Source organism: Megalobrama amblycephala, linkage group LG19 (assembly GCF_018812025.1).
Source record: "Megalobrama amblycephala isolate DHTTF-2021 linkage group LG19, ASM1881202v1, whole genome shotgun sequence".
Lineage (NCBI taxonomy): Eukaryota > Metazoa > Chordata > Actinopteri > Cypriniformes > Xenocyprididae > Megalobrama > Megalobrama amblycephala.
In genome coordinates this window covers 10,003,407-10,028,438 of record NC_063062.1, presented here as the reverse complement: position 1 = coordinate 10,028,438, position 25,032 = coordinate 10,003,407, and the positions used below count along the sequence as shown (strand labels likewise).

At 36.8% G+C, this 25,032-nt stretch overlaps 1 protein-coding gene and 1 long non-coding RNA gene across 2 annotated transcripts; one reads left to right on the top strand and one right to left on the bottom strand.

Annotated features, from left to right (window-relative positions):
- The first annotated feature begins 700 nt into the window (after window positions 1-700).
- On the top strand, window positions 701-24,486 carry slc6a15 (solute carrier family 6 member 15). Its single transcript, XM_048169070.1, is given in 13 exon segments — window positions 701-874; window positions 2,267-2,750; window positions 7,094-7,113; window positions 7,115-7,252; window positions 7,431-7,557; window positions 7,694-7,875; window positions 13,208-13,318; window positions 15,353-15,594; window positions 15,738-15,927; window positions 17,186-17,378; window positions 18,320-18,479; window positions 19,618-19,780; window positions 23,226-24,486. Coding segments are annotated over 12 exon segments (2,226 nt in total). The 5' UTR covers window positions 701-874; window positions 2,267-2,440; the 3' UTR covers window positions 23,616-24,486.
- On the bottom strand, window positions 6,837-17,305 carry LOC125254450. Its single transcript, XR_007181666.1, has 5 exons — window positions 17,172-17,305; window positions 7,979-8,157; window positions 7,795-7,867; window positions 7,404-7,532; window positions 6,837-7,245 (listed from the first exon to the last, which is right to left on the bottom strand). It is a non-coding gene; the product is annotated as an uncharacterized LOC125254450 (long non-coding RNA).
- Window positions 24,487-25,032: the final 546 nt, after the last annotated feature.

Genomic DNA, 25,032 nt, shown 5'->3' with positions numbered 1-25,032 from the left:
TGATAATTATTAACAAAAGAATTCTATAGGCTAAATCTGTCTGGACCAGTTTAGTTGAGCTCAGGTAAAAAGACTATTCCTGACTGGAAATAAATGGGTGTGATATGAAGAGCACGAGCCAAGGAATTGGTGCATATAAAACACTTATTACTATAATAAATTGTTCATAAATTATAATCAGTCTCAATATATTAATTTTGTTTTCTCTAAAGCGCCCCCAATTTACGCGCATTTCTTCATTTATCCCTGATTAGGAGCGCGCATTTTAGATCTTCAGTCCAAATTTCACGTTTTTATCATTTACAGATCCGTACATTCCGTTCTAAGACAAAGCAAAAATTACAATAATAATCCAGACAACAGCAGCGTTTCCAGCACGTCGTTAGTGGACCTTTAATCAAGTCCGTGTTAATCTGTGATTTCAGCCATTTTATTGTAAATCTGATGCAAGATTTCCAAGCACGAGGTTCCATACCGGTACACCCCTAAAAATCAGCTTGTGGGCGCTATAGTGGGTTGTACCACTCTGTTTTATTTAATGGGGGGGTTCGATTTAAAAATATTTTTCAAACGTAAAAAACACATTTTAAAGCAAAATTCTGTTGTCATATTATTTGATCTGTTTAAAGAAATTATATTAATAGCCTACATAAGACACGCCTATTTCAGTTCTTCAGGGAACACAAATCAGTTTCTCTCCCCCATCTCGTGTGGGACGGACGGCACTGATACAGTAGAAAGAGCATCTGCACCTCCTGCATCACATTTACATCAGATTGTATATGAGATGTCCAAACCATCGAATATAACCCGAATTTAGGTCGAAACAGCTAATTTCAAAACCTTTGCTCATTTCATTTTGATTCGTTATAAGGTAAGAATGTTTTTTTCTATTCGATTGTGCTTATTTAACATACAGAATGATGAGAGAACGGCTGCGCAATCACATCCAGTGTGTATGATGAAACCTCGCACATGGGTGACATAGTAAATTTGGGCGGGGGGGTAATAATTAAGCTCTTTACAAATATATATTGCATTTCATTCGTAAATAATAATTGTTATTCGCCTGAACGTAATTACAATTGCAAGTAATATTTTTTTCCTAAAATACGCGGAATTGAAATTAGATCCACACATATATACACAATGGGCTTTGCTAATAACAAATTATTTACTTTAGCATATATTATTGACACCCTATGCGCATGTGGATTTCATGACCTTATTTTAACGATGCTTTTTTGAATGAGCTCATTTTAAAAGAATTTAGCTAGTGTAATTTTAAAATAGATTTTACATTAACTTCAAAGACGAAGAGGCCAAAATGCGTTCTGCTGGAGGCTGATTATAGAAAAGAAAAAAAAAAAGGTGCAGCCTTGAAAGAAATCTATTAATCACATGAGCTGCGACCGAGAGCGGCCGCGCGCAGCATCATTCACATTTGGACACTCGTGGTTTAGTATACAATGTACAAAACCAGAGCTTTTGAGGCACAAAAGATTGATTTAGTAACGTAAAATTACTATTATTTTCTATTTTACTGTCCATCTATTGCGAATCCAGTCTTCAAACCTTTATTCTGGGGCGCTGCGGCCACGTGACTACAGAACGCGCGCTCTTGTCTGTTTGGGTTCGTATGCAAATGAACCGACCTCGTGCTCTGAAGAGGGGCTTAAATTATTTAGATGCGAAATATGATCGTGTTCCGAACGATTCAGTTGGTTTGAATGACATTTGATGTCAAATGGAAGCTGTTACTCACAGCCTCCTGCTATATTGAAAACACTGTATTGAACCTTATTTGCGTTTTGCAATAGCAAGTTTGCTGTTAATGAAGGCGAAATTAAAAGTACTCTCTATGGGTTTTTTCCTAAACATAATGCATTAATTATCCTAACTACATGAGATATTCTTCGAATTACACCTGTCTCGTATATGCAGTCGGTGAAGCAGTCGTTCTCTGCCTGTAAATCACCTTAGCTTTGGTTTGCTTAAATCTGGTTGTCTGATTTGTCTTTAGAGGGTGAAGAGATAGTGAAGGAGTCTAGCAAAAAAATCACAATTAGATAAATTATACTATAATAATATTATTAATAATAATAATTTGTGCCTGATGTTAACTCAGTCAAACAATAGTTTCTAAAATAATTCATATATATAAGTCATGTTTAAAAAAAAAAAAAAAAAAGGCATGCAAAATAATGTCATATTGCATCATTTTAGGGGAACTAAGCTGTCTAGTTTCTGTTCCTTGTTCTAATAGGAAGCCTGTACCGTGAAAATGAGAAGATAAACTTTTCATCAACCCACACTTTTTTTGTCTGTTGACTAAATCCTCCTCTCTGACCTACGCCTGCCCTTTTGAACTAAACCTACCCTGCCGAAAAGGATTTCCTAGAATCTCTCCTTCCCCATCGCCCAAAAAAGACATTTTCAAATGCCCAAAAACAGCAAAACCATCAAGAGAGAGATTGACGATGACGATGTTACGGAATCTGTCAAAGATTTGCTCTCCAATGAAGATACATGTGAGGACTCTTTCAAGAAGAGCTCTCTAATGGTAGGAGATGTTACTCAGAATAAGGAGAAGGATGTTGAGGGGGGCTCAGAGGAGGAGGAGGAGGAGGAAGAGGAGGAGAGACCCGCCTGGGGCAGCAAGCTCCAGTACATCCTCGCCCAAGTGGGCTTCTCAGTGGGCCTGGGCAACGTCTGGAGGTTCCCCTATTTGTGCCAGAAAAACGGCGGTGGTAGGTTAAGCATTAAAGCAAAACATATTCTTTATAAGAAGAGTGTAATTCCAAATTAATGTCTAAAAATGGCCATTATCAGTTTAATATCTAGTAGTCAACATTTGAAGTGGCTCAAAACCTTTCATTAAATTGTCCTAAAACCTTCTTCTTAGGACAATTTATATCTTAGGGCAACTTTGATTAACTTTTTTGATCCACTTCAAATGTTGACTACTGTATATGGATATATGATCAGCATTTTCCATAATATTCCATCAGTAGACCATCATACTGAATTGCAGTCCCTATTCACATTCTTTTGAAAGATACATTTGGTAATGCGCACACACACACACACACACACACACACACACGCACACACACGCACGACTGAATGAAGCATCTTCGAGAGTCTGTGGACCGAAGAATTGAAACTGAAACTGTGAGCTGTTTCAGTTCAGTAACACAAACTTCTGACAAAAACATAAATTTGCAGATTTTATTTTAATTGCGAGAACCCCTTTGATTCCTCTATAAATTGGATAAATAAACCATTGTTTTTATGCTTAAACACAAAGGAACCTCATTTCAAAAACTTGACAACCTAAAGTCAGACATATGCCTGACACCTCATTTGCAAGTTCTCAATATACATTTCCTGTAGACACATGTCTGCAGGAAACAGGTCTCAGTGCCAGTGTATTTTTCTTGTAAAATACACACAATCGAAAGAAGAGAATGGTATTTTGGAGCTTCAATTCTCCTGCATGTGTCTGCAGGAAACCAGACCTCAGTGCCAAAGGTCTTTCTTGTAAAATAGTTACAACTAAAGTTTAGTCAATACAAACAAAGATCCACCATAATAAAGTGATGCACCCGGGGTTTTCAAACCTGTCCTGGAGGCCCCCCAGCACTGCACATTTTGTAAGTCTCCCTGACACACACAATTCAGGTCTTGCAGTCTGTACTAATGAGCTGATGATGAGTTGAATCAGGCATGTTAGATGAAAGACACATACAACATTTGCAGTGCTGGTTTTAAAAACCCCTGCTCTAGCTAATGTGCTGTAACTTCTGTAGAGACCATAGAAAGTCACTTGAAATAAGAGTAGTAGCCTACCACAATTACAATCAACAAATACACTATATGGACAAAAGTATTGGGACACACCTCTTAATTACTGAATTCATCTGTTTCAATCAGACCCATTGCCAGAGATGTATACGATCAAGCTCCTAGCCATGCAGTCTGCATTTACAAACATCTATGAAAAATGGGTCATTCTGAAGAGCTCAGTGAATACTATTTAAAGTAAAGACGACGGAAGACGACAACGTCACAGAGTGTGTAAAAGACACCAACCTCTGCTGATTCCATAGCTGAAGAGTTCCAAACTTGCACTGGCATTAACATCAGCACAAAAACTGTGTGGCGGGAGCTTCATGGAATGGGTTTCCATGGCCATGCAGCTGCATGCAAGCCTTGTGTCACAAAGTACAATGCTAAGCTTCGGATGGAGTGGGGTTAAGCATGGACTGTGGATCAGTGGAAACATGTTCAGTGAAGTGATAAAACACGTTTCCCTGTTTGGCAGTTTGATGGGCGAGTTTGGGTTTTTGAAGATCCCAGGAGAACATTACCAGCTAGACTGCATTGTGCCAACTGTAAAAGTTGGTGGAGGAGGGATAATGGTATGGGGCTGTTTTTCAGGGGCTGGGCTAGGCCCCTTACTTTCATTGAAGGGAAATCTTAATGCTTCAGCATACATTTTGGACAATGCCATGCTTCCAACCTTGTGGGAACGAATGAGTTTCGTGTTGAAGAACTTGAATGGCTCACGCAGAGCCCTGACCTCAACCCCACTGAACACCTTTGGGATTAAATGGAACAGAGATTGTGAGCCAGGCCTTCTCATCCAACATCAGTGCCTGACCTCACAAATGCTCTACTGGATGAACAGACAAAAATTCCCACAGAAACACTCCAAAATCTTGTGGAAAGCCTTCCCAGAAAAGTGGAAACTGTTATAGCTGCAAAGGGGGGACTACCTCAGTATTGATATCTATGTTTTTAGAATGTGATGCCAATGCAGTCCCTGTTGGTGTAATGGTCAGGTCCCTATACTTTTGTTCATATAGTGTATATCAATCAATCAAAAAAAAAAAAAAAATTAGAAATAGTTGTTTCAATGAGAAATCTATGTTCCTACATTAGTCGGGCATGGCATTGAAATGAAACGTTTTGCATGTTGCAGGATAATCACAGGTTATATTACCCATCTGTGATTATACAAAGCTGTTTAATGTCAAGAGAAAGCAGATTACAGCTTCTTACCTTGGTCTCCCTGAGAGCAATGACATACAGTAGATAAGATTACCCATGTCTCTCTCCTTGTTCTCCTTATAACATTTGCAGAAGACACTTTCAGAGTAAGTGAATGATTTCTGTATTAGAAAGAAAAACAGAAGTGAAAGCAACCTATCCAAAAGTTATCATTTTTATAAGGAATGCTTCGGTTCTTCCATTTGGGTTTCATAAACTGTAGTATGACCACAACCCTGCCGTGTCTTCCTTTCCAGGTTATAATAAGTGAGTGTTGTGACCTGCTGTGCAGATCTGTAATTAGATTAAATAGGCCACTGTGTGTGGGCCGTCTCTGTCTTTGAGCAAGAGCAAGCACAGAGCAAGCACAACACCACACCATCTATAGTATGTGCCATCAATGACAGCATATTTTGTCCTCATAGAAACACACCTATGACGTTTTGCTGCCCCAGTCTGCCAGATGTCATTTTACGCACAACCTGTAGAGTCATACATTTTTAAACAAGTGTCTCACAGCGCACCAATCTGACCTACATTTCAAACCTTAAAAAAAAAGCAAAAATGCATCATTTTGGTGAAATTCTACTATTTTAAAGTTGCTTGGGCACAACACAAGATCTAAAGACCCCTATTGCTGGCTACAATAAGGTTGCTAAATAAATTTAATGTTAAAACATTGAAATCAGTGGCGGAGCTCAGCTTTTTCATTTTGGTAGAGCCTGGGTTAGGTGCTCCAGAAATTGGATTAAGCATATATGACAAAGGGAATCAATACAAAATGGCTTGAAATTGTTAATGGCATTTCACAATATCCCAAAGCCTGTACTGTATAGTTGCCACCCAACAAAATACACAGGTTGAAGACATAGATAGTACAAACCAAGCTGTTATGAAATAAAATGTAGCGCAGTTTACAGAATAGCTTGAGAAATACAGTACCTACTCTCTCATTTCATTTTTGTAAATGACACTGTAGTTTATGTTTCCAATTATTAGATTCATTTCTCTAAATATACCAGATGGTAGTGTCTAAAAAAATCCTACTTGTCTGTGAATCTCAGTAGGTTTCTGTGTGTTAAAGCACATGACTGCAACATGTTGAAAGAGCAACAGACCTACAGTACTATCAAAGCAATGCCATTGTATTAAAGTTGTTCCCCATAAGGCATTGGGAAAGAATGTTCTATCCTGTGCCATGGGCAATGCTTAAACAGTTTTAAAATGACAGTCTCGCCCTTATTTGGCTCTGTGTAATGATAGTTTAATTCAAGAGAGAAAATATTTGCAAAAAATTACAGTGAGTTAACCAATTCTTTCATATTTTACAAAAATTACAAGATGTTGTTATTGTTAACTAAAACTATTAAAATTTAAAAATAGTTTTTGTTAAAGCTGAAATAAAACAAACTAACTTACTAACTGTAATAAATGTTGAATTACTAAAAATAAAATAAAGATAACTTGAAGCTAAATAATAATAAAACAAAAGCACATAACTAAATTAGTAAAACTTAAATTAAAATGAAACCTGAAAATATTAAAATAAAAGTTCATTAAAAATAAGATATAAATAATGCCAAAATAAGAGTGGATTGGACTAAAAAAAATACAGAATTAGCATTATAAATAAACCAAGAACCAAGAAAATATATTAATAAATGTAATTAATCAATTAATAAGAATAAGTTAATAAATAAATAAAAACAAACAAACAAACTAATAATTGGACAAATAAATAAGCATAAAACCAAGGGGGAAAACATTCCCCTATCAGGGGGAAAACAATCAATACAGTGTAAAATATACAGTAACTGATTTAAAAATAAAATGTTGTGAGATATATGACACAAATAATCACAGTTCAAGAATTATCAAACATTGACCTTGAAGAATGGTTGATTACAATGGGTAATTGCTTTAATTGCATTTATATACCATCACTTGTGACATGAATACTGACATACTGTAAGTCCTGTGTATACCATTGTGGAAGTTTGGTTCCTAAATAAATAACCATAATTTCTCCTCTTTGTAGGAGCGTATCTGGTTCCCTATCCTCATTCTGCTGATAGCAATTGGGATTCCTCTCTTCTTCCTGGAGCTAGCAGTGGGCCAGCGCATCCGACGGGGCAGTATCGGGGTGTGGAACTACATCAGTCCACACCTGGGTGGCATCGGCTTCGCCAGCTGTTTGGTGAATAGCAGTGCTTTCATGTAGACATAGGTTATTTTAAGTGCACTATATAAAAATAACCAAAGACAGACACTGTCTTTGCTCAAGGGAGAGGTGACTAATTAAACCATTTAAAGACCTGGGTAGACTGAGTAAAGTGTGTAGCCCATACAGTTAACTGCATTCTCTCTTATTGCAGGTGTGCTTTTTTGTGGCGCTTTACTACAATGTCATCATCGGCTGGAGTCTCTTCTACTTCTCACAGTCCTTCCAGCACCCTCTTCCTTGGCACGAGTGTCCCCTGGTCAAAAACAAAACGAATACATGTAAGAAGACCATGAAATGATGCTTTTTATTTTTAAAATACATTTAGTATATGACATACTGTATGTAGACAGAAACAATACATTTTATGCATCTTATAATGCTTTACAAGATTATAAGTTTCATGTTATTGTGTAGATGTTGAACCAGAGTGTGAGAAAAGTTCAGCTACTACATTCTACTGGTATCGTGTGGCCCTGGATATCTCTGATTCCATCTCTGAGAGTGGAGGACTTAACTGGAAAATGACTTTGTGCCTGTTTGTTGCGTGGACCATGGTGTGTCTTGCTATGATCAAGGGTATCCAGTCTTCTGGAAAGGTAAGAAAAGTGTTTTGTATTTTGTTCTAGGAAAGTCTGCCTTTAGTCACACAATAAAGACCTCAAGGGATGTCTTAAAAGTAGCACAGAGAGAAACACTGACCCTTCCTATATCAATGAGAACCATCGGCCTCTCATGTGATTCATGTCTGCATAACTTTGTGAAATGCGATGCAGCGTCAAAACGGATAAGACCACATGTGGTACTCTGACATCAGTGTACTTCTGACCTGGTTCCCTTTAGACAGCTGATTTTCAAGTCATGTGGGTATTAAACCCCTCCTAAAGAAGTTAAAACAACAGATTGAGGGTTTTTCATTTTTTAAAGGCATCCATTATTATAGTGTATATGTAAAAAGAATACATATAATTATACTTACATTTAATTACATATACAACAACGTTTCAGTACCCACAAAAATTTGATAAAAGAGTGCTCTAAATAGATGTTTGATCATGATAAATCATCTATAGAGGTGTCTGATCAGCAGTTAATGTTGGTATGAAATGGAAGTTGCGATAGTCTTGTCTTCCCTATTGTGACATACAGTGGGTACGGAAAGTATTCAGACCCCCTTAAATTTTTCCCTCTTTGTTATATTGCAACCATTTGCTAAAATCATTTAAGTTCATTTTTTTTCCTCATTAATGTACACACAGCACCCCATATTGACAGAAAAACACACAATTGTTGACATTTTTGCAGATTTATTAAAAAGAAAAACTGAAATATCACATGGTCCTAAGTATTCAGACCCTTTGCTCAGTATTTAGTAGAAGCACCCCTTTGAAGAGCTTTCTCTGAGCTCTTCAGGCAGTTCCTTTGACCTCATGTTTCTCATTTGCTCTGACATGCACTGTGAGCTGTAAGGTCTTATATAGACAGGTGTGTGGCTTTCCTAATCAAGTCCAATCAGTATAATCAAACACAGCTGGACTCAAATGAAAGTGTAGAACCATCTCAAGGATGATCAGAAGAAATGGACAGCACCTGAGTTAAATATATGAGTGTCACAGCAAAGGGTCTGAATACTTAGAACCATGTGATATTTCAGTTTTTCTTTTTTACTAAATCTGCAAAAATGTCAACAATTCTGTTTTTCTGTCAATATGGGGTGCTGCGTGTACATTAATGAGGAAATAAATGAACTTAAATGATTTTAGCAAATGGCTGCAATATAACAAAGAGTGAAAAATTTAAGGGGTCTGAATACTTTCCGTACCCACTGTATGTCAGAGTGAAATGGCTTCAATATATTGCCAGTTAAAGGACAGCAATCTCTTCTACTGTAAGTGTGGCCCCTCAGTCAGTAAGGATATTATAGTATGGAATATATATGCTATACTCTGAAGGGGATAAAGACAGTCTTTGAAGCCTAATCTGGGATTTACCTCACAAAAGAATACCAATCTCTCATTCAAGATTCCCACAAAAGCGTATTTCACACACACACACACACACACAAAAAAAATCCCACACTGCCATTCTTTTTTTCTTCCTTTTTTGTCATTTTGTGTGCACAAAAGCATGGCAATGCTGGTTGCCATGGTTTTATGTGCACCATCCCCATTCACAGTTCTGTGGCACTGTAACCAGTAACCTTACTCAACTACAATTATTGGTGTTTGAGGATACTGTACTGTAGAATTAGAGCTGTGTCTGCAGGAAGAAGGGTAGATTTATTTAATGGATCTTTGTATAACCTTCTTGATGCTTCATTTTTGGGGAACCACAGAGAAGTTGTGGGATAGTTAAAGTTTAAAGTCCGGTCCGCCCTTGATGAATCAGAGATGAGTCAGTAGCCTTTTGAGCTTTGTGGTTATAAAGTAAAAGCAAGATTACAAGATAAACGTAAATATAAAATAGCGTCTATTGAGTGATCGGACACATGGTCCACACATTCTCAGGGAGGTTTTCATGATCATAAAAAATAAAATACACAGTAAAAATTAATAATATGAACCAATTTAAAACATGTCCATAAAATTAAATATATATATTATTTAAGGATTAAGTTAAGAATTAATCATTAAGTCCCCAAATTATCATTCTTGTAAAGTAGAACATTATGAAATTATGTTTGAGGTGTGACTTCATGACTGTACTGAACTCATAAAGAGAAGCAACTGTTCTCATTGCCGCAAGGTTCTGAGTCACACCAGTATTATTGTAAATACACCAATTAGGCATAACATTATGGCCACCTTCCTAATATTGTTTTGGACCCCTTTTGCTGCCAAAACAGCCCTGACCCGTCGAGGCACGGACTCCACTAGACCCCTGAAGGTGTGCTGTGGTATCTGGCACCAAGGTGTTAGCAGCAGATCCTTTAAGACCTGTAAGTTGCGAGGTGGGGCCTCCATAGATCGGACTTGTTTGTTCAGCACATCCCACGGATGCTCGACTGGATTGAGATCTGGGGAATTTGGAGGCCAAGTCAACACCTCAAACTCGTCGTTGTGCTCCTCAAACCATTCCTGAACCATTTTTGCTTTGTGGCAGGGTGCTTTATCCTGCTGAAAGAGGCCACAGCCACCAGGGAATACCGTTTCCATGAAAGGGTGTATATGGTCTGCACCAATGCTTAGGTAGGTGGTATGTGTCAAAGTAACATGCACATGGATGGCAGGACCCAAGGTTTCCCAGCAGAACATTGCCCAAAGCATCACACTGCCTCCACCGGCTTGCCTTCTTCCCATAGTGCAACCTGGTGTCATGTGTTCCCACACGCACCCGGCCACCCACGTGATGTAAAAGAAAATGTTATCCATCAGACCAGGCCACCTTCTTCCATTGCTGTGTGGTCCAGTTCTGATGCTCACGTGCCCACTGTTGGCGCTTTCGGCGGTGGACAGGGGTCAACATGGGCACCCTGACTGGTCTGCGGCTAGCCCCAAACTGCGATGCACTGTGTATTCTGACACCTTTCTATCAGAACCAGCATTAACTTTTTGAGCAATTTGAGCTACAGTAGCTCATCTGTTGGATCTGACCACATGGGCCAGCCTTCGCTCCCCACGTGCATCAGTGAGCCTCAGCCACCCATGACCCTGTCACAGGTTCACCACTGTTCCTTCCTCGGACCACTTTTGATACATCCTAACCACTGCAGACCGGGAACACCCCACAAGAACTGCAGTTTTGGAGATGCTCTGACCCAGTCGTCTAGCCATCACAATTTGGCTCCTTGATAAACTCGCTCAAATCCTTACGCTTGCCCATTTTTCCTGCTTCTAACACATCAACTTTGAGGACAAAATGTTCACTTGCTGCCTAATATATCCAACCCACTAACAGGTGCCATGATGAAGAGATAATCAGTGTTATTCACTTCACTTGTCAATGATGTTATGCCTTATCGGTGTATATAATCAATATACTTTTATAGTATTTAAAAGTATTTTGAATGAGCTTTTATTTTTATATTTTAAGATTTCAATTATAGTTTGTTTTTGTTCTAGTATCATTTTTATTAGTTTTTAACATATTTCTATATAGCTTTATTTTTTATTTCATTTACTTTTAGTAATTGTAATACTTCAACTTAATTGTGTTTGTATCAGTTAGTTGCCAAGGCAACGTTTTTAATTTTCATTTAAGTTTTATACATTTAAATTTTTTATCAACTATTTAAATTTTATATTATTTAAGCTTTGTTTCAATTTTCGCAAACTATTTGTAATCATTTTATTTTTCATTATCAATAACAGCACTGAGTCACACATGATCTCACTATCTGCAACAAACAAACATACAGCGATTGTTTCCTGCTCCTGAAGCAGATTTATATTCTTTCACATGGATTTAACACCGACTTAATCCAGACTGAAAGCAACTGGCTCTGACTGGACGCGTTTGAGCGAATTTACATTCATAATCGGCCTTACAATTGTTAAGCCGCGCACACACTTAGTTGATTCATTATGTCGGACTCACCGCAGGTAACTCATAATCTGCAGTTGTTACTCCTGAAACAAAACATTGCATGCGGAGTGTGGAAAGTTACTAGAGCGCGCAGCCGCGCGTCTCTCACAAGGAATGTCATGGCAGTGACTGACAAGCTAGAGGGCCAATCCGCGCACGCCTCTCACAATGGCAGTGATTGACAAGCCAGAGGGCCAATCGTTTACGCGATGATCGCGTAAACGATTGGCTGATGTTTTTAGGCCCTACCTCTGCACAGATAGTATATTAATAATATTCCTTTCAGTGCACCTAATAAATAGTCTTTTATCAGTTAGTAAAGACAGTTTCAAGTAATATTGCAAAAATGTATAAAACAAAACATCCTCTGTACCACCTTTAACAGTTCCATCTCTTTTGATGTACGTTTAGAGGAATAAGCCTTTAGTTACAACATTCCTCGACTATCGGCAATCAGCATTATCATCTTAGTTCTGTAGATAACTATCCTTGTATTGTCAAATCCATATGTCAGATTTTTGGAAATATGATTTAGTCGAATTTTAAGTAGTTTTTTAAATCATTTTGGATGTGGCGTGCATATAGCATCACACACAAAGTGTCTGCAGCTGTGTCTCATTCAGTCATTTATAGTCACATGTTGTAGATGCCTTAACTACACCATCTGGCTTAAAACATCTTTCTTCATTAATGTTCATTCAAAATTAGCTGTGTATTGTAATAAAATGCATTTTTCACTGTAATGTTTGAACAAACATATCTGATTTCTTTTGTAAAATGATGGACTGTCTATGTTTGAAAATGTGAAAGGTTTGGAAAATAAACCAGAATTGAGAGCAATATGAAAAAAGCCTTACAGTCGACTCATAGTTTGTCAGCAAAGTCAGCAAGTGAGGGCATATTCTGTGCAGAAAATGATTTTGCAGCTTAAAGGGTTAGTTCACACAAAAACGAAAATTCTGTCATCATTTGCACACCCTTGTGTCGTTCCAAACCCGTAAGACTTTGGTTCATCTTTGGAACACAAATGAAGATCTTTTTGGTGAAATCTGACAGCATTCTGTCCCTCCACAGACTGCCTTCACAATTGGAAAGACTCAGAAAATGTGGACTAAACCACTCAACTCATATGGATTAGTTTTACAGTCTCTTTATGAACTTTTTGAAGCGTCAAAGTGTCAGTCTATGGAGGGACAGAAAGCTCTCAGATTTCATCAAAAATGTCATAATTTGTGTTCCGAAGATGGATGAAAGACCTACAGGTTTGGAACGACATGAGGCTGAGTAATTAATGACAGAATTTTCATTTTGGGTGAACTAACCCTTTAAGAAACGCTAGCATGGGAAAAGAGATGCAATTTTACACTGACATTATTTGATAATCTGTTTGGCTATGTCTGACTGCAGGTGATGTACTTCAGCTCTCTGTTCCCCTATGTGGTGCTGATTTGTTTCCTGGCTCGTGCTTTCCTGCTCAAGGGTTCTGTAGACGGCATCATCCACATGTTCACCCCGAAGGTAAGACGCTGTGTATATGTGAGCAGATGACACATTATCACAATGGTTTGACCAATTTACTCTACATGCTCTGGTTCACACAGCAGCAATTAATCCAATTTATTGAGAATTACGGTAATCATCCATTACTAATTCCCACGTGTATCACTCGTCTCAGTTCGGTGAAGTCCAGTAGATGTATCTATGGAAACAATACCCTAGCCAGATTTCCCAGCATGCATTTGTGATGTGACTCGGCAGAAGTGAATTAACTCCTCCATCAGCACAGACTGAAATGCAGCAGACCGTCTCATTGTGCCAGCTACTTTACATAATACAACACAACACAGACACAAGATGTGGTCGCATTTCTCCTCAGTGCAAGGGGCTGTCAATGTGTCCCTTGTTGAGTTATATGTCACTTCAGAGTCTTATTAGAGGGTGGTTTGTATAACACACAATTAATTGCCTCTGCTTTAGAATGCTGCTTCTGCTTAACACACAAATGGTAATTAGTACAGAGCGATTACAATCACTGCACTGCTGAAATGGGGGGGGAAGATATTTGGTAATGAAATGTTTTTGATTTTTCTTATTAAAAAAAATCCTAAGAAGCTTTTTAGAGCTGATTTTACATCTATGTTATCAAGGGTGCAATTCAGTAGCTAAAAAAGCTGATTAAGTATGTTTCTATTTATATTTAAAGGGATAGTTCACTCTAAAAATGAGAATTTTGTCATAATTTACTTTCCAGAATTTTACTCACTTATAAACATTGATTATACCAGCATTGTATTTTGCTCCAGACCTCCAGTCCAAATATCTATTATCTATTCAGTTTTAGTTTTAGTTAGATGAAAACCCTGATAAGTCATACAGTTTTACAACGTGTGAGTTCCAAGTTTTAAGTGTGAGTAAATGATGAAAGAGTTAGAGAGTTACTGAGTGTATAAGACAAGGTATTTCTTTAATATGTTCATATGTTAAAATATGTGGTGCAACCCAATGTTTAAAGAAGCAATCGAAGGATGATTAAAAAAAATATTTATCCATTTTGAGATTATTGACTTCTGACTTTAACCATAGGCAAATTAATATATTTTCAGATGTTTTCAGATATAAGACATGTTAAAGGGTTTGTTCACCCAAAAATGAAAATTATCATTAATTACTCACCATCATCGTTCCACACCCGTAAGACCTTCATTCATCTTCGGAATACAAATTCAGTGAGTCACTGGTCAGTGAGGACTCCACTGACAGCAAGATAATTAACACTTTCAAAGCCCAGAAAGCTACTAAAAACATATTTAAAACAGTTCATGTCACTACAGTGGTTCAACCTTAATGTTATGAAGTGACGAGAATACTTTTTGTGCACCAAAAAAACCCAAAATAACGACTTTATTCAACAGTATCTAGTGATGGGCAATTTCAAAACACTGCTTCATGAAGATTCTAAGCTTTACAAATCTTTTGTTTCAAATCAGTGGTTCGGAGCGAGTATCAAACTGCCAAAGTCACGTGAACCATTGAAATTTCAAAACGTTTTGAAACACTTATGTAGTAACAAAGCCTAATTTACTGAAATCACGTGGCTTTGGCAGTTTGATACACGCTCCGAACCAATTTGAATCAAAAGATTTGTAAAGCTTCGAAGCTTCATGAAGCAGTGTTTTGAAATCGCCCATTACTAGATATTGTTGAATAAAGTCATTTTGTTTTTTTGGCACACAAAAAGTATTCTCGTCGCTTCATAACATTAAGGTTGAACCACTGTAGTCACATGAACTGTTTTAAATATATGTCTTTAGTACCTTTTGAAAGTGTTAATTATCTTGCTGTCAATGGAGGCCTCACTGAGCCATCGGATTTTATCAAAAATATCTTAATTTGTGTTCCGAAGCTGAACAAAGGTCTTACGGGTGTGGAACGACATGAGGGTGAGTAATTAATGACAGAATTTTCATTTTTGGGTGAACTAACCCTTTAAAAGCATACCACTGTGCCCGATTGAGCATGTGACAAATAATAAACTACAGTATCTTCTTACAGCTGGAAATCATGTTGGAGCCCAAAGTGTGGCGTGAAGCTGCCACGCAGGTCTTTTTTGCCCTGGGTCTTGGTTTCGGTGGTGTTATTGCCTTCTCCAGCTACAACAAGCGAGACAACAACTGCCACTTCGATGCTGTGCTGGTCTCCTTCATTAACTTCTTCACCTCAGTGTTGGCCACTCTAGTCGTGTTTGCTGTGCTGGGCTTCAAAGCCAACGTCGTGATTGACAAATGTGTAGAAATGTAAGTTCAAAGCAAATTAACCATGAGAAGCAGTTTAGTAGCAAGTTCAAAATATTAATAAAAAAACGTAGTCCGTAAATGATATAAAACTGCATAAAGACCCAATGACCTATCGTTGAATTTCTTCCTTTAATATATCTTAGGAACACAAAGAAGATCATTGATTTCCTTGGCAAAGAGATCAATCCAAGCTTGATCCCACATCACATTAACTTCAGTCATGTTAGCCCAGAGGACTACCAGCAAATTACCAACATTATCCGGGGCGTGATGGAAAACGATTACCCACGCCTAGGCTTAGACAACTGCGACATCAAAGAGGAGCTGAACAAGGTGAGGAGGAGCTTAAAGCGAACCGATACACCACGGGGAAACCTTAGAGACAACTGATATACACAAACTTTCCATGGAATTTAACCCTGGTGGTTACGCTCTCTCTCCAGTCATTTGTTTTGAAAGTTAATACAACACAAGTGAGCACTCTCTATCAAGACGTGACATTTTAAAACCCATAACCCATATGGTCCATGATGAGCAGTGTTGGGGAAAATTACTTTTAAAAGTAATAATAACAAGAACTAAAAAAGTAACTACTTAGTTACTTTTTATGGAAAGTAATGTGTTACGTTACTTTTGTGTTACTTTTTCTCACCTGGGCTGGGCTTACTTGTTTGTATAGAAATAAAACTCAACTGTTAGCAATGTAAAGCCCCTTTAGGCTGAAGGAAATGCAAATTCACACTCTACAATAGAGGGCACAGCTCAAACAAACCTTTCAGCTGTCAAATATTTAATATAAGTATATTTCAAATACATTGTAGAAAAATAATGTTTTTTAAAAAATATTCTTAAAAAATTCTTTAAAAAAAGTGTATGTTTTCTAAAAATTAATTTATTTAAAATAGAATTTTTCTTTTCTCAGAAATCCTTATTTGTAATTGACCCATAAACAGAGGATACATAAATGCTTAAAAGTTTATGACCAAAATAAAGGAAGCTGCAAAGGAAATACTTTAGTGTTGTTATGGAAGGAGGTGTGTAGGAGATCAAGAGGCACTGCATGATGAAACAAACGGAAATAAATGCGGTACATGTTGGTTGAGGTGATGCCATAATCAGATTAAACAACAAACACACTTTCAAGTACCGTCATAGGCTGCAGCCTTCTAGAAATGAGGCTCTTTCTTTACACATGCATCTTTGATGTGTTTTGTTTAACCCAAATCTATTTTTGTAAGTTCCTGCTTGCTTCAAGGTAAACCCTCACCCTAAAACATTCATGCTGAGGCAAAATACAGCATTTTAACAGTACAGATTAAACAGATGTATGTACATTATCACTATAGCAGTAATCTAATGTTAATACCTTGACATTAAAAATGGAAAAAAATATGATTAAGTATACTTTACTCTTTTTGCCTGTGCAAAACAAGCTGTCATGATACAAGTCAAGCCTAATCTTACACTTACTCTTAGTAGTACTCATCCATGTTGTTACTGATCACATAATGTCTTTGCATTTATATGTGCTTTTATATGTTCATGTTTTTGAATGCATGTTAGAATCCTACCCTTACCTTTTCTCTCACAGGCAGTGCAGGGCACAGGCTTGGCCTTCATCGCCTTCACTGAAGCCATGACCCATTTCCCAGCCTCGCCTTTTTGGTCTGTCATGTTCTTCCTTATGTTGGTCAATCTGGGACTGGGCAGCATGTTCGGGACTATCCAGGGCATCCTCACCCCCATTGTGGACACCTTCAAAGTACGAAAGGAATACCTCACAGGTCAGCCAAAGCCAAAAACTCATGACTCTGCAATATCTGAAGTCATATTAGATTGTAACTATTCCCGTAATCACAACAAGGCTTCATAAACAAGGTCTACATAATTCAAGTCATGCTATAGTAACTAATAACAATAATCAAATACTGTGATGTGCAAGTCAAGACAAGAACAGACATTCTCAAAGAAAAATAATCATTTTAATATATTTTAAAATGTAAATTAGTCTGATTGCATAGCTTAATATTTAAACAGAAATCATTCATATTCAGAAATCAATCTAATATGCTGTTTTGGTGCTCAAGAAACATTTCTTAACCATTTTAAACAGTAATACTGCATGGCTGTTGTTTACATTTAATCAGATTAAACCTAAATCATTTCACTTATGCGCACTACATTTATGATCATAATAACTCTTAAGGGGTTTCGTAAACTACTGAGTGGATAAGATCAAAACCCCTCCCATTTCCACCCACATGAAAAATTACTATAGTAATTTATAGTAAATACTTTAGTTTTTTTTAACCATACTATAGTAAAGTACTTGAATTAATTTGTTTTGGTAATTCAATAGTTGCTGTAGGTAACATAACAACTATAGTAATATAAACAAATTACTTTACCTAATACTGTACTAAGTTTTCTACTTATGGTATATTATACTACAGTACACACTACAGTAAAAACTAAAGTATACTACAGTATTTATTACAGTTTATCAGTTCCCTGTAGTTAATACTACAGTATGCTGTAGCATTCATTAACAAAGTGCTGTAAACACTATAATATATACAGTATACTACAATTAACTATAGTATGGTTCAAAAATACTATAGTATTTACTATAAATTACTATAGTATTTTTTCATGTGGGCAGTTCAACTTATTGATTTCTAATACGCTAAATCTCTCACATTGTTGCGCTCTGCTTTCTTTACAGTTGGTTGCTGTGTACTTGCCTTCTGTATTGGTTTAATATTTGTCCAGCGATCTGGGAACTACTTTGTGGCCATGTTTGACGACTATTCTGCCACTCTTCCTCTGCTCATCGTGGTTCTTCTGGAGAACATTGCTGTGGCCTGGGTCTACGGCACCGACAAGTACGTTACCTCCTCAGCCTCCATTAGAGAGCTTACAGCGCCCTCTGGTGGCATGAGCTTCGTAATGATATGAAGAGTTTTTGTTATCAACTGCATACATTATATTAAAATTCAAGTTTGTTACGGGCTTTTACTACCCAAAGAAAAATGTAATTATAATCATGTAATCTTAAAAAGTAAAAAAATACGTAATTACAAAACCCCATAGATTGTTTTCAATCACATAAATCAGAAGCAAATACTAATCTACTTTGAATTGATTGTGGCATTGGCACATTTCTGATTTTTTTCAGAGAAAAAAAAAAAGATATCTGAAAAAGATATCTTAAAATATTTGAAAAAAATGTTTGAGTTTAAAATATGGACATGTATTTGTGGTTTTGCTCAGAGAACATAATGTACAGACTTTATTCATACTTTATTTTGTTCATTTTATTTTATTTCTTTTTACATAAAACCATTTAAAATATTTAAGATAACTCATTGATTTAAGACATTTATATACTAAATACTGAGCTTCATATTGATATGAAAAGTATTTGTTGTCATCTATATATTTATTGAAATTCAAGTTTGTAATGGTTACAAACTAACCAATGAAAAATAAATGCAGTTATAATTATAATTAAATTACATATTGTAGTGGGCAAACTAAAAAGGGCAAACTACAGCTACAGGTTTTATTTTGCTATGCAAAAATAAAAGCATAGAAAAACAAAAAGCTCACAGGAAAAAGCATACATTGAATAAACAATCAGTTATTAATATGTCATTGGTTCTCTCTTGTTTTGTATGTGTTCATAAATTCTTGGTAATGTCTGCACAATTTTGCATGTTTCATTGTGTTATCACAAATAAAACTATTGACAACAAGCACAACTACGCCTTGTGCTTAAAAAATCACATTTTTAATAATTTAAATAAAGGGTGAAGATGTAAATTTTCTCTCAGCCGGACATCACTTTTGGCCACTACTTTATAATTACATGTAATTATAATTAAGTAATCATAAAAAATAAGTAATTACAAAAGCGTAATATATTGCTTTCACAAGACACAAGTTAGCTAGCAGCAGCTCTAAGCTAATTTGTAGTGATTGTGGAACTGATGCCTCTCTGTCTTCTATGGGTTCATTCAGGTTCTTTGAGGATCTGAAAGACATGCTTGGTTTCACTCCATACCGCTTCTATTACTATATGTGGAAGTTTGTCACACCAGTGCTGCTGCTGGGTCTTCTGGCCGCAAGTATCATTCAGCTGGGACTGTCGCCACCTAGTTACAGCGCATGGAACCAGCAACTGGTGGGTAAACTTTAATGTTTAAGATACAATAATGTTTTGAAGTTACAATATGGCCATAATTTTATTCAGAACATTTTTATTCAGAGGTTTTATTCAGAGAGGATTGTACATATTCCACACAGACTTGGTTATGTTAATTATTTTACCTATAGGTGCTCTATCTATTTTGTTTTTGTAAACATGAAACATTAATGTTTAATATATTTAAGACTGACGTTTAAAAATCACTCAATTTAAGATGTAAGATAGATACCAATTTCGGTAATAAATTGGTCTTTTGTCCATCTATTCGCATACTGAATATATACTTAACATTTATTGAGCACTACAGTGATGGCATATTTTTGCAGGCCAAACCTGAAGTTAGCATCACCCTGGTTCCCTCAACAAAAAATCCCAATAGGATTTTTCCATTGGCTTATTAAGGTGGCCCAGTAGTGCACAACACAACGAAATTAAAAAGCAAACATAAGTTCACAACACAACAAAATTGAGCCACAACACCACGGAATAAAGCCACAACACAACGAAATAAAGCCACAACACAACTAAATAAAGCCACAACACAACGAAATCAAGCCACAACACGATGGAAATGCTCCCGACCACTAGGGGGCTCTCAGAGCTCGTTAATATTAGTATTCCTTGCCAATGTTCTATAAAGTCGACAGTCTTACATAGATATCAATACCATGATTAGTTTTAAGTATGTAAACGTTGTACATCGACGTGAAATATTAATTCAAAATCACTTGAGTGCACAATAGCTTCATATTTATACATGTGAATGATTTGACTCGCTACCAAGGATGAAGGGAACGTCTGACAATTCCACCAAGTGGTTAAAACGTATAATTTGTATCCATTAAAATGACTTTGTTTAACTTTTAAAAACAGACATGTTCAAATTCCAAAGCTTGTTACTTCCTGTTGGTAAGACTGACAAGCTTTGTAATTTGAACATGTCTGTTTATACATGTTAAAAGTAATTTTAATGAATACAAATTATACGTTTTAACCACTTGGTGGAGTTGTCAGACGTTCCCTTCATCATTCGCAGCGGTAGGGCGTCAAATCCATAGACAGTAAAAGAAATGGACACAGCGACCCCATTGGAACTCAATTGAGACAAGTGAAGCCCATTTTTAGCGATTTTTAGCACTTCCGTTTCTGACGCGCAGACTCAAACTAAGCTTGATGACGTCCGCAACCTGTCTGACAGATGTAAATCTTCTAGTGCTGTGCGTGCAAACTCATCGTTAATCTTGCAGAGACGGCGAGCTGAGCGGGGAGTTTTGGCGTGAGTAAGCAGGAGTAAGTATTCTGATATTTTTTGTATAGTATTTTAAAATGTAACTCCATACGCCATCTCTCTTGACATCTCCCCGATTGCCTGCGACTTCTCCTCCTGTCTGTAGTAATTTCTCTACTGGCGACAGAGAGTCGAGTGGTTATACGCAATCGTTACTATTTTTACAAAAACTGTTCTACGGGGCCAAATGTAACTAAAGGTAATGGAGCCCTTTATACATTGTGGTATTTTAGAAATAAATAATGGACAAATGGATCTTTAAACGCCTCAGATGTAAAGTTATTCACTGTCAAAGTGACGCCAAAATGAATGGGAGTCAATGGGGATGCTAACGCAAGTGAAGTTCTGCTACAAGATGGCGGCACCCGGCCGACTTCAACTTCCGGCACTTCCTTGGGCACTGGTCAATATTCACAGGTAAAATATGAAGAAATTGTGCACTCAAGTGATTTTGAATTAATATTTCATGTCGATATACAGTGGTTATATACTGTTGAAACTAATCGTGGTATTCATATCACTGCCGACTCTATAAAACATTGGCAAGGAATACTAACAACACCGAGCTCTGAGAGCCCTCTAGTGGTCGGGAGCATTTCCATTGTGTTGTGGCTTTATTCCGTTGTGTTTATGTTTGCTTTTTTAATTTCGTTGTGTTGTGCACTACTGGGCCACCGTAGCTTTTGGATTATTGCAGAAAAATATGCTCTGTGACCAAGAAAAATGTATGATTCTTACATGTTTTGTTCATCATGATAATCTTCACAAATGAATGCAATTTATGAACTTTGAAGACTAAATAAAATCACCAAGAGAAGTAAAAAGCTAAACGTGAACTATAAATGAACTACACCACGGTTGCATGATTTCAGCTTCTGACAACTCTTTCAGTCTTTATTTCAAAAACATTTTCCCTGAAAGTTTGAGTTAGAATAGTTTGCCAGAGCATGATTATAAACACAATGAGGCTGTAAAAGCGGATGCATTTCGGTAGTTCCATTTAGCCACTTATTAAAGGAATAGTTCACCCAAAAATTAAAATTTTGTCATCATTTGCTCACCCTCATGTTGCTCCAAACCTATATGAGTTTCTTTCTTCTGCTGAACACAAAATAAGTTATTTTAAAAAATGTTGGTAATCAAACATTTGATGGTGGCCATTGACTTCAATAGTAAAAATACTATGAAAGTTGATGGCTACAGTCAACTGCATGGTTACCAAAATTCTTTAAAATATCTTCTTTTGTGTTCAACAGAAGAAAGAAATTCAAGTTTGGAACAACTTGAGGGTGGGCAAATGATGACATGATTTTAATTTTTGGGTGAACTATCCCTTTAACAACTGCCTTTTTTAAAAGGCACTTAAAAGGGGGGGTTGGGGGAGAGGGTATTGATGTATTTTATGCCATAGAATAAAACATGATAATATTTTGAGCTTGTGTTAACCACAGACATTATTACAGACATTTTAATGAGAAAAAAAACAAAACAAAAAAATATTAGCTGTGCCTGAAATCAAATTAGATACTTATTTTGAATAAGTACTTTACGGCTGCTAAAAAAGTAAGTTCTATATAGTATGAGTGTGTGTAGTATGAAAGTACTCCGGACGAACTACATTCATTATGTTGTCATTATCATGTGACCTACCAGCGTCGCTACCATTCACAAATCCTCTCCTGTGGCCTCATGGGATAGTAAAGTGTCCAGAGTATGCACACTTCAGAATCTCACTGGAAGTAGTAGGTCATCCGGGTACGCTTTTATGAGTACTGTGAATTTGGTCATACTACTCTGGCACATACTTTTTTTCGCCTACTATATAGTAGGGAAGCACTTATAGCAAACCTGTAACAGTGATAAAGTGCATCTTATTACAGTAATTGTCAGTTTTAAAATGCTTAGGGTAAAAACATTTAATGGTGTGACTGTGACTTGTGCAATTATGATCACTAATCTATATGTGACTTTTGATCTAAATTAATGCCATTACACAGAAATTTGACTGAAAAGAAATGCTGTGGTTCTTTAAGCCCAGGGTCATTCTTAGGCCTTCGACGCACAGTTTCACCACAGGATTAAAGTGGAATTATTCCTTTGCCGGAATAATCCAATTGCTGTGTCTGTTCTCAGGCTCAAGAACAGTCTCTCAGCTATCCGCCCTGGGGCCTAGCGGTCTGCATCTCACTGGTGGTCACCGCCATCCTCCCTGTGCCTGTGGTTTTCGTTCTGCGCTGTCTGAACATCATCGACGAGAACGCAGGAGGCCTGTCCACCGTCTCCTATAAAAAGGGCCGCATTATAAAAGACACCGCTTGTAGGACCAGAGAAGACGATGAAGATGACACAAGTCTTCTCAACACGAAGTCACCGAGCGAAGCCCCGTCGCCCATGCCGGCCAACTACCGTAAGCAGAGCGGCCCTCCTTCAAGTGCAGACATCACGCTCAACGGCAGCTGCAGCACTGGATACGTAATGCCGAATATTACAGATATTCCGGACATGCCCGAATCTGATTTGTGAGGACCTGTCCAGTGTAATCTGTAACTGTGAGGAACAGCGTCATTTCATTTGCCCTATAAGAACCAGCGCTTCAAATGTCAGTCATCTGAGTAACCAATCACAATCTCCCTCTCGTCGAGATGAACAGGAATGCTAACAGACAGCATTCTCTTATTCTCTTTCTAACAGCCATCTTCATTCCACACATGTCCAGAAGAAAAGTTTCAACATTTCTAATTGTATTATATGTGTAGCTAGCACTAACGCACCCTACCCCCATCCCGACCCATTGCCCCAACTGTTTGCACGCACTTACCCTACTCTGTAGGGGCCTGTAGACCCCTGGTTTATGCTCTACTGTAGAATGGCTATTTGTAAAAACAGATTATGTTGCAAGTCAGGGCAGTTACTGTCCTCAAAAAAACGAGATTAGAGGCAGCTTAGCAGCTGTGGAAAAGTCTAGAATGTAAATGTATGCGTAAAACGTGGAAAACATGCAATACTTTTCTTTTGGATGTAATTAAATCATTGTGCATCAGTGTATGGATTGCATTTAATACAACCCCTAACTCATCGTTCGAAAAAAAAGTGTGCCTAATTAATTCTAAAAATGTTAATAGAATACAAAGAGTGAATGTTGTACATTTAAGGTATTCTGTAAATATATTATGAATAAATTTATTCTAATATAGTTTGGAATACAGATCATGTTTTTGGTAAGAAATGCTTAAAAATCCAGTGCGCTGACTTTTTTTGTTTGTTTGTATTTTTGCTGATGTGCTTTCATTGTAAGGAGTGTTGATACTCCTCCCTCTTCCTGTAAATATTTTTCATGAATTTGCCCAATGACGCAGTATTCTCAGTATTGAGATTAAATGATAATGGATTCAGACACACTTTTTTGCTTTACTACTTTGTTGCGCTTCACAACAACATGACCTAGAATGAAATACGAATTGGAAGGGGAGAACTGTACATGGACAAATATCAAGGATGCACCAATATTAAAATTCTGGCTGATATATACAGTGCTTAAAATTAATTAGACTACTTGTCAAATTTAAATTGTCATTTATTAGGCAAATAAACTGAAACAGCCAAATAGGCTTTATTTACACACAATAACCAAAAAATAAATTATAAATTAATATATATTATATATAAATGTATGTATACATACATATATACACACACATGTATGCATATATATATATATATATATATATATACACACACACATACATGTGTGTGTGTATATGTATACATTTTATATATATATATATATATATATATATATATATATATATATATATATACATATTTATTTATACATGTGTGTGTTATACATGCATGCATACATACATACGTGTGTATATATGTATAAATACATTTATATATATATTTATTTATTTATATATATAAAGCATTTATTTATACA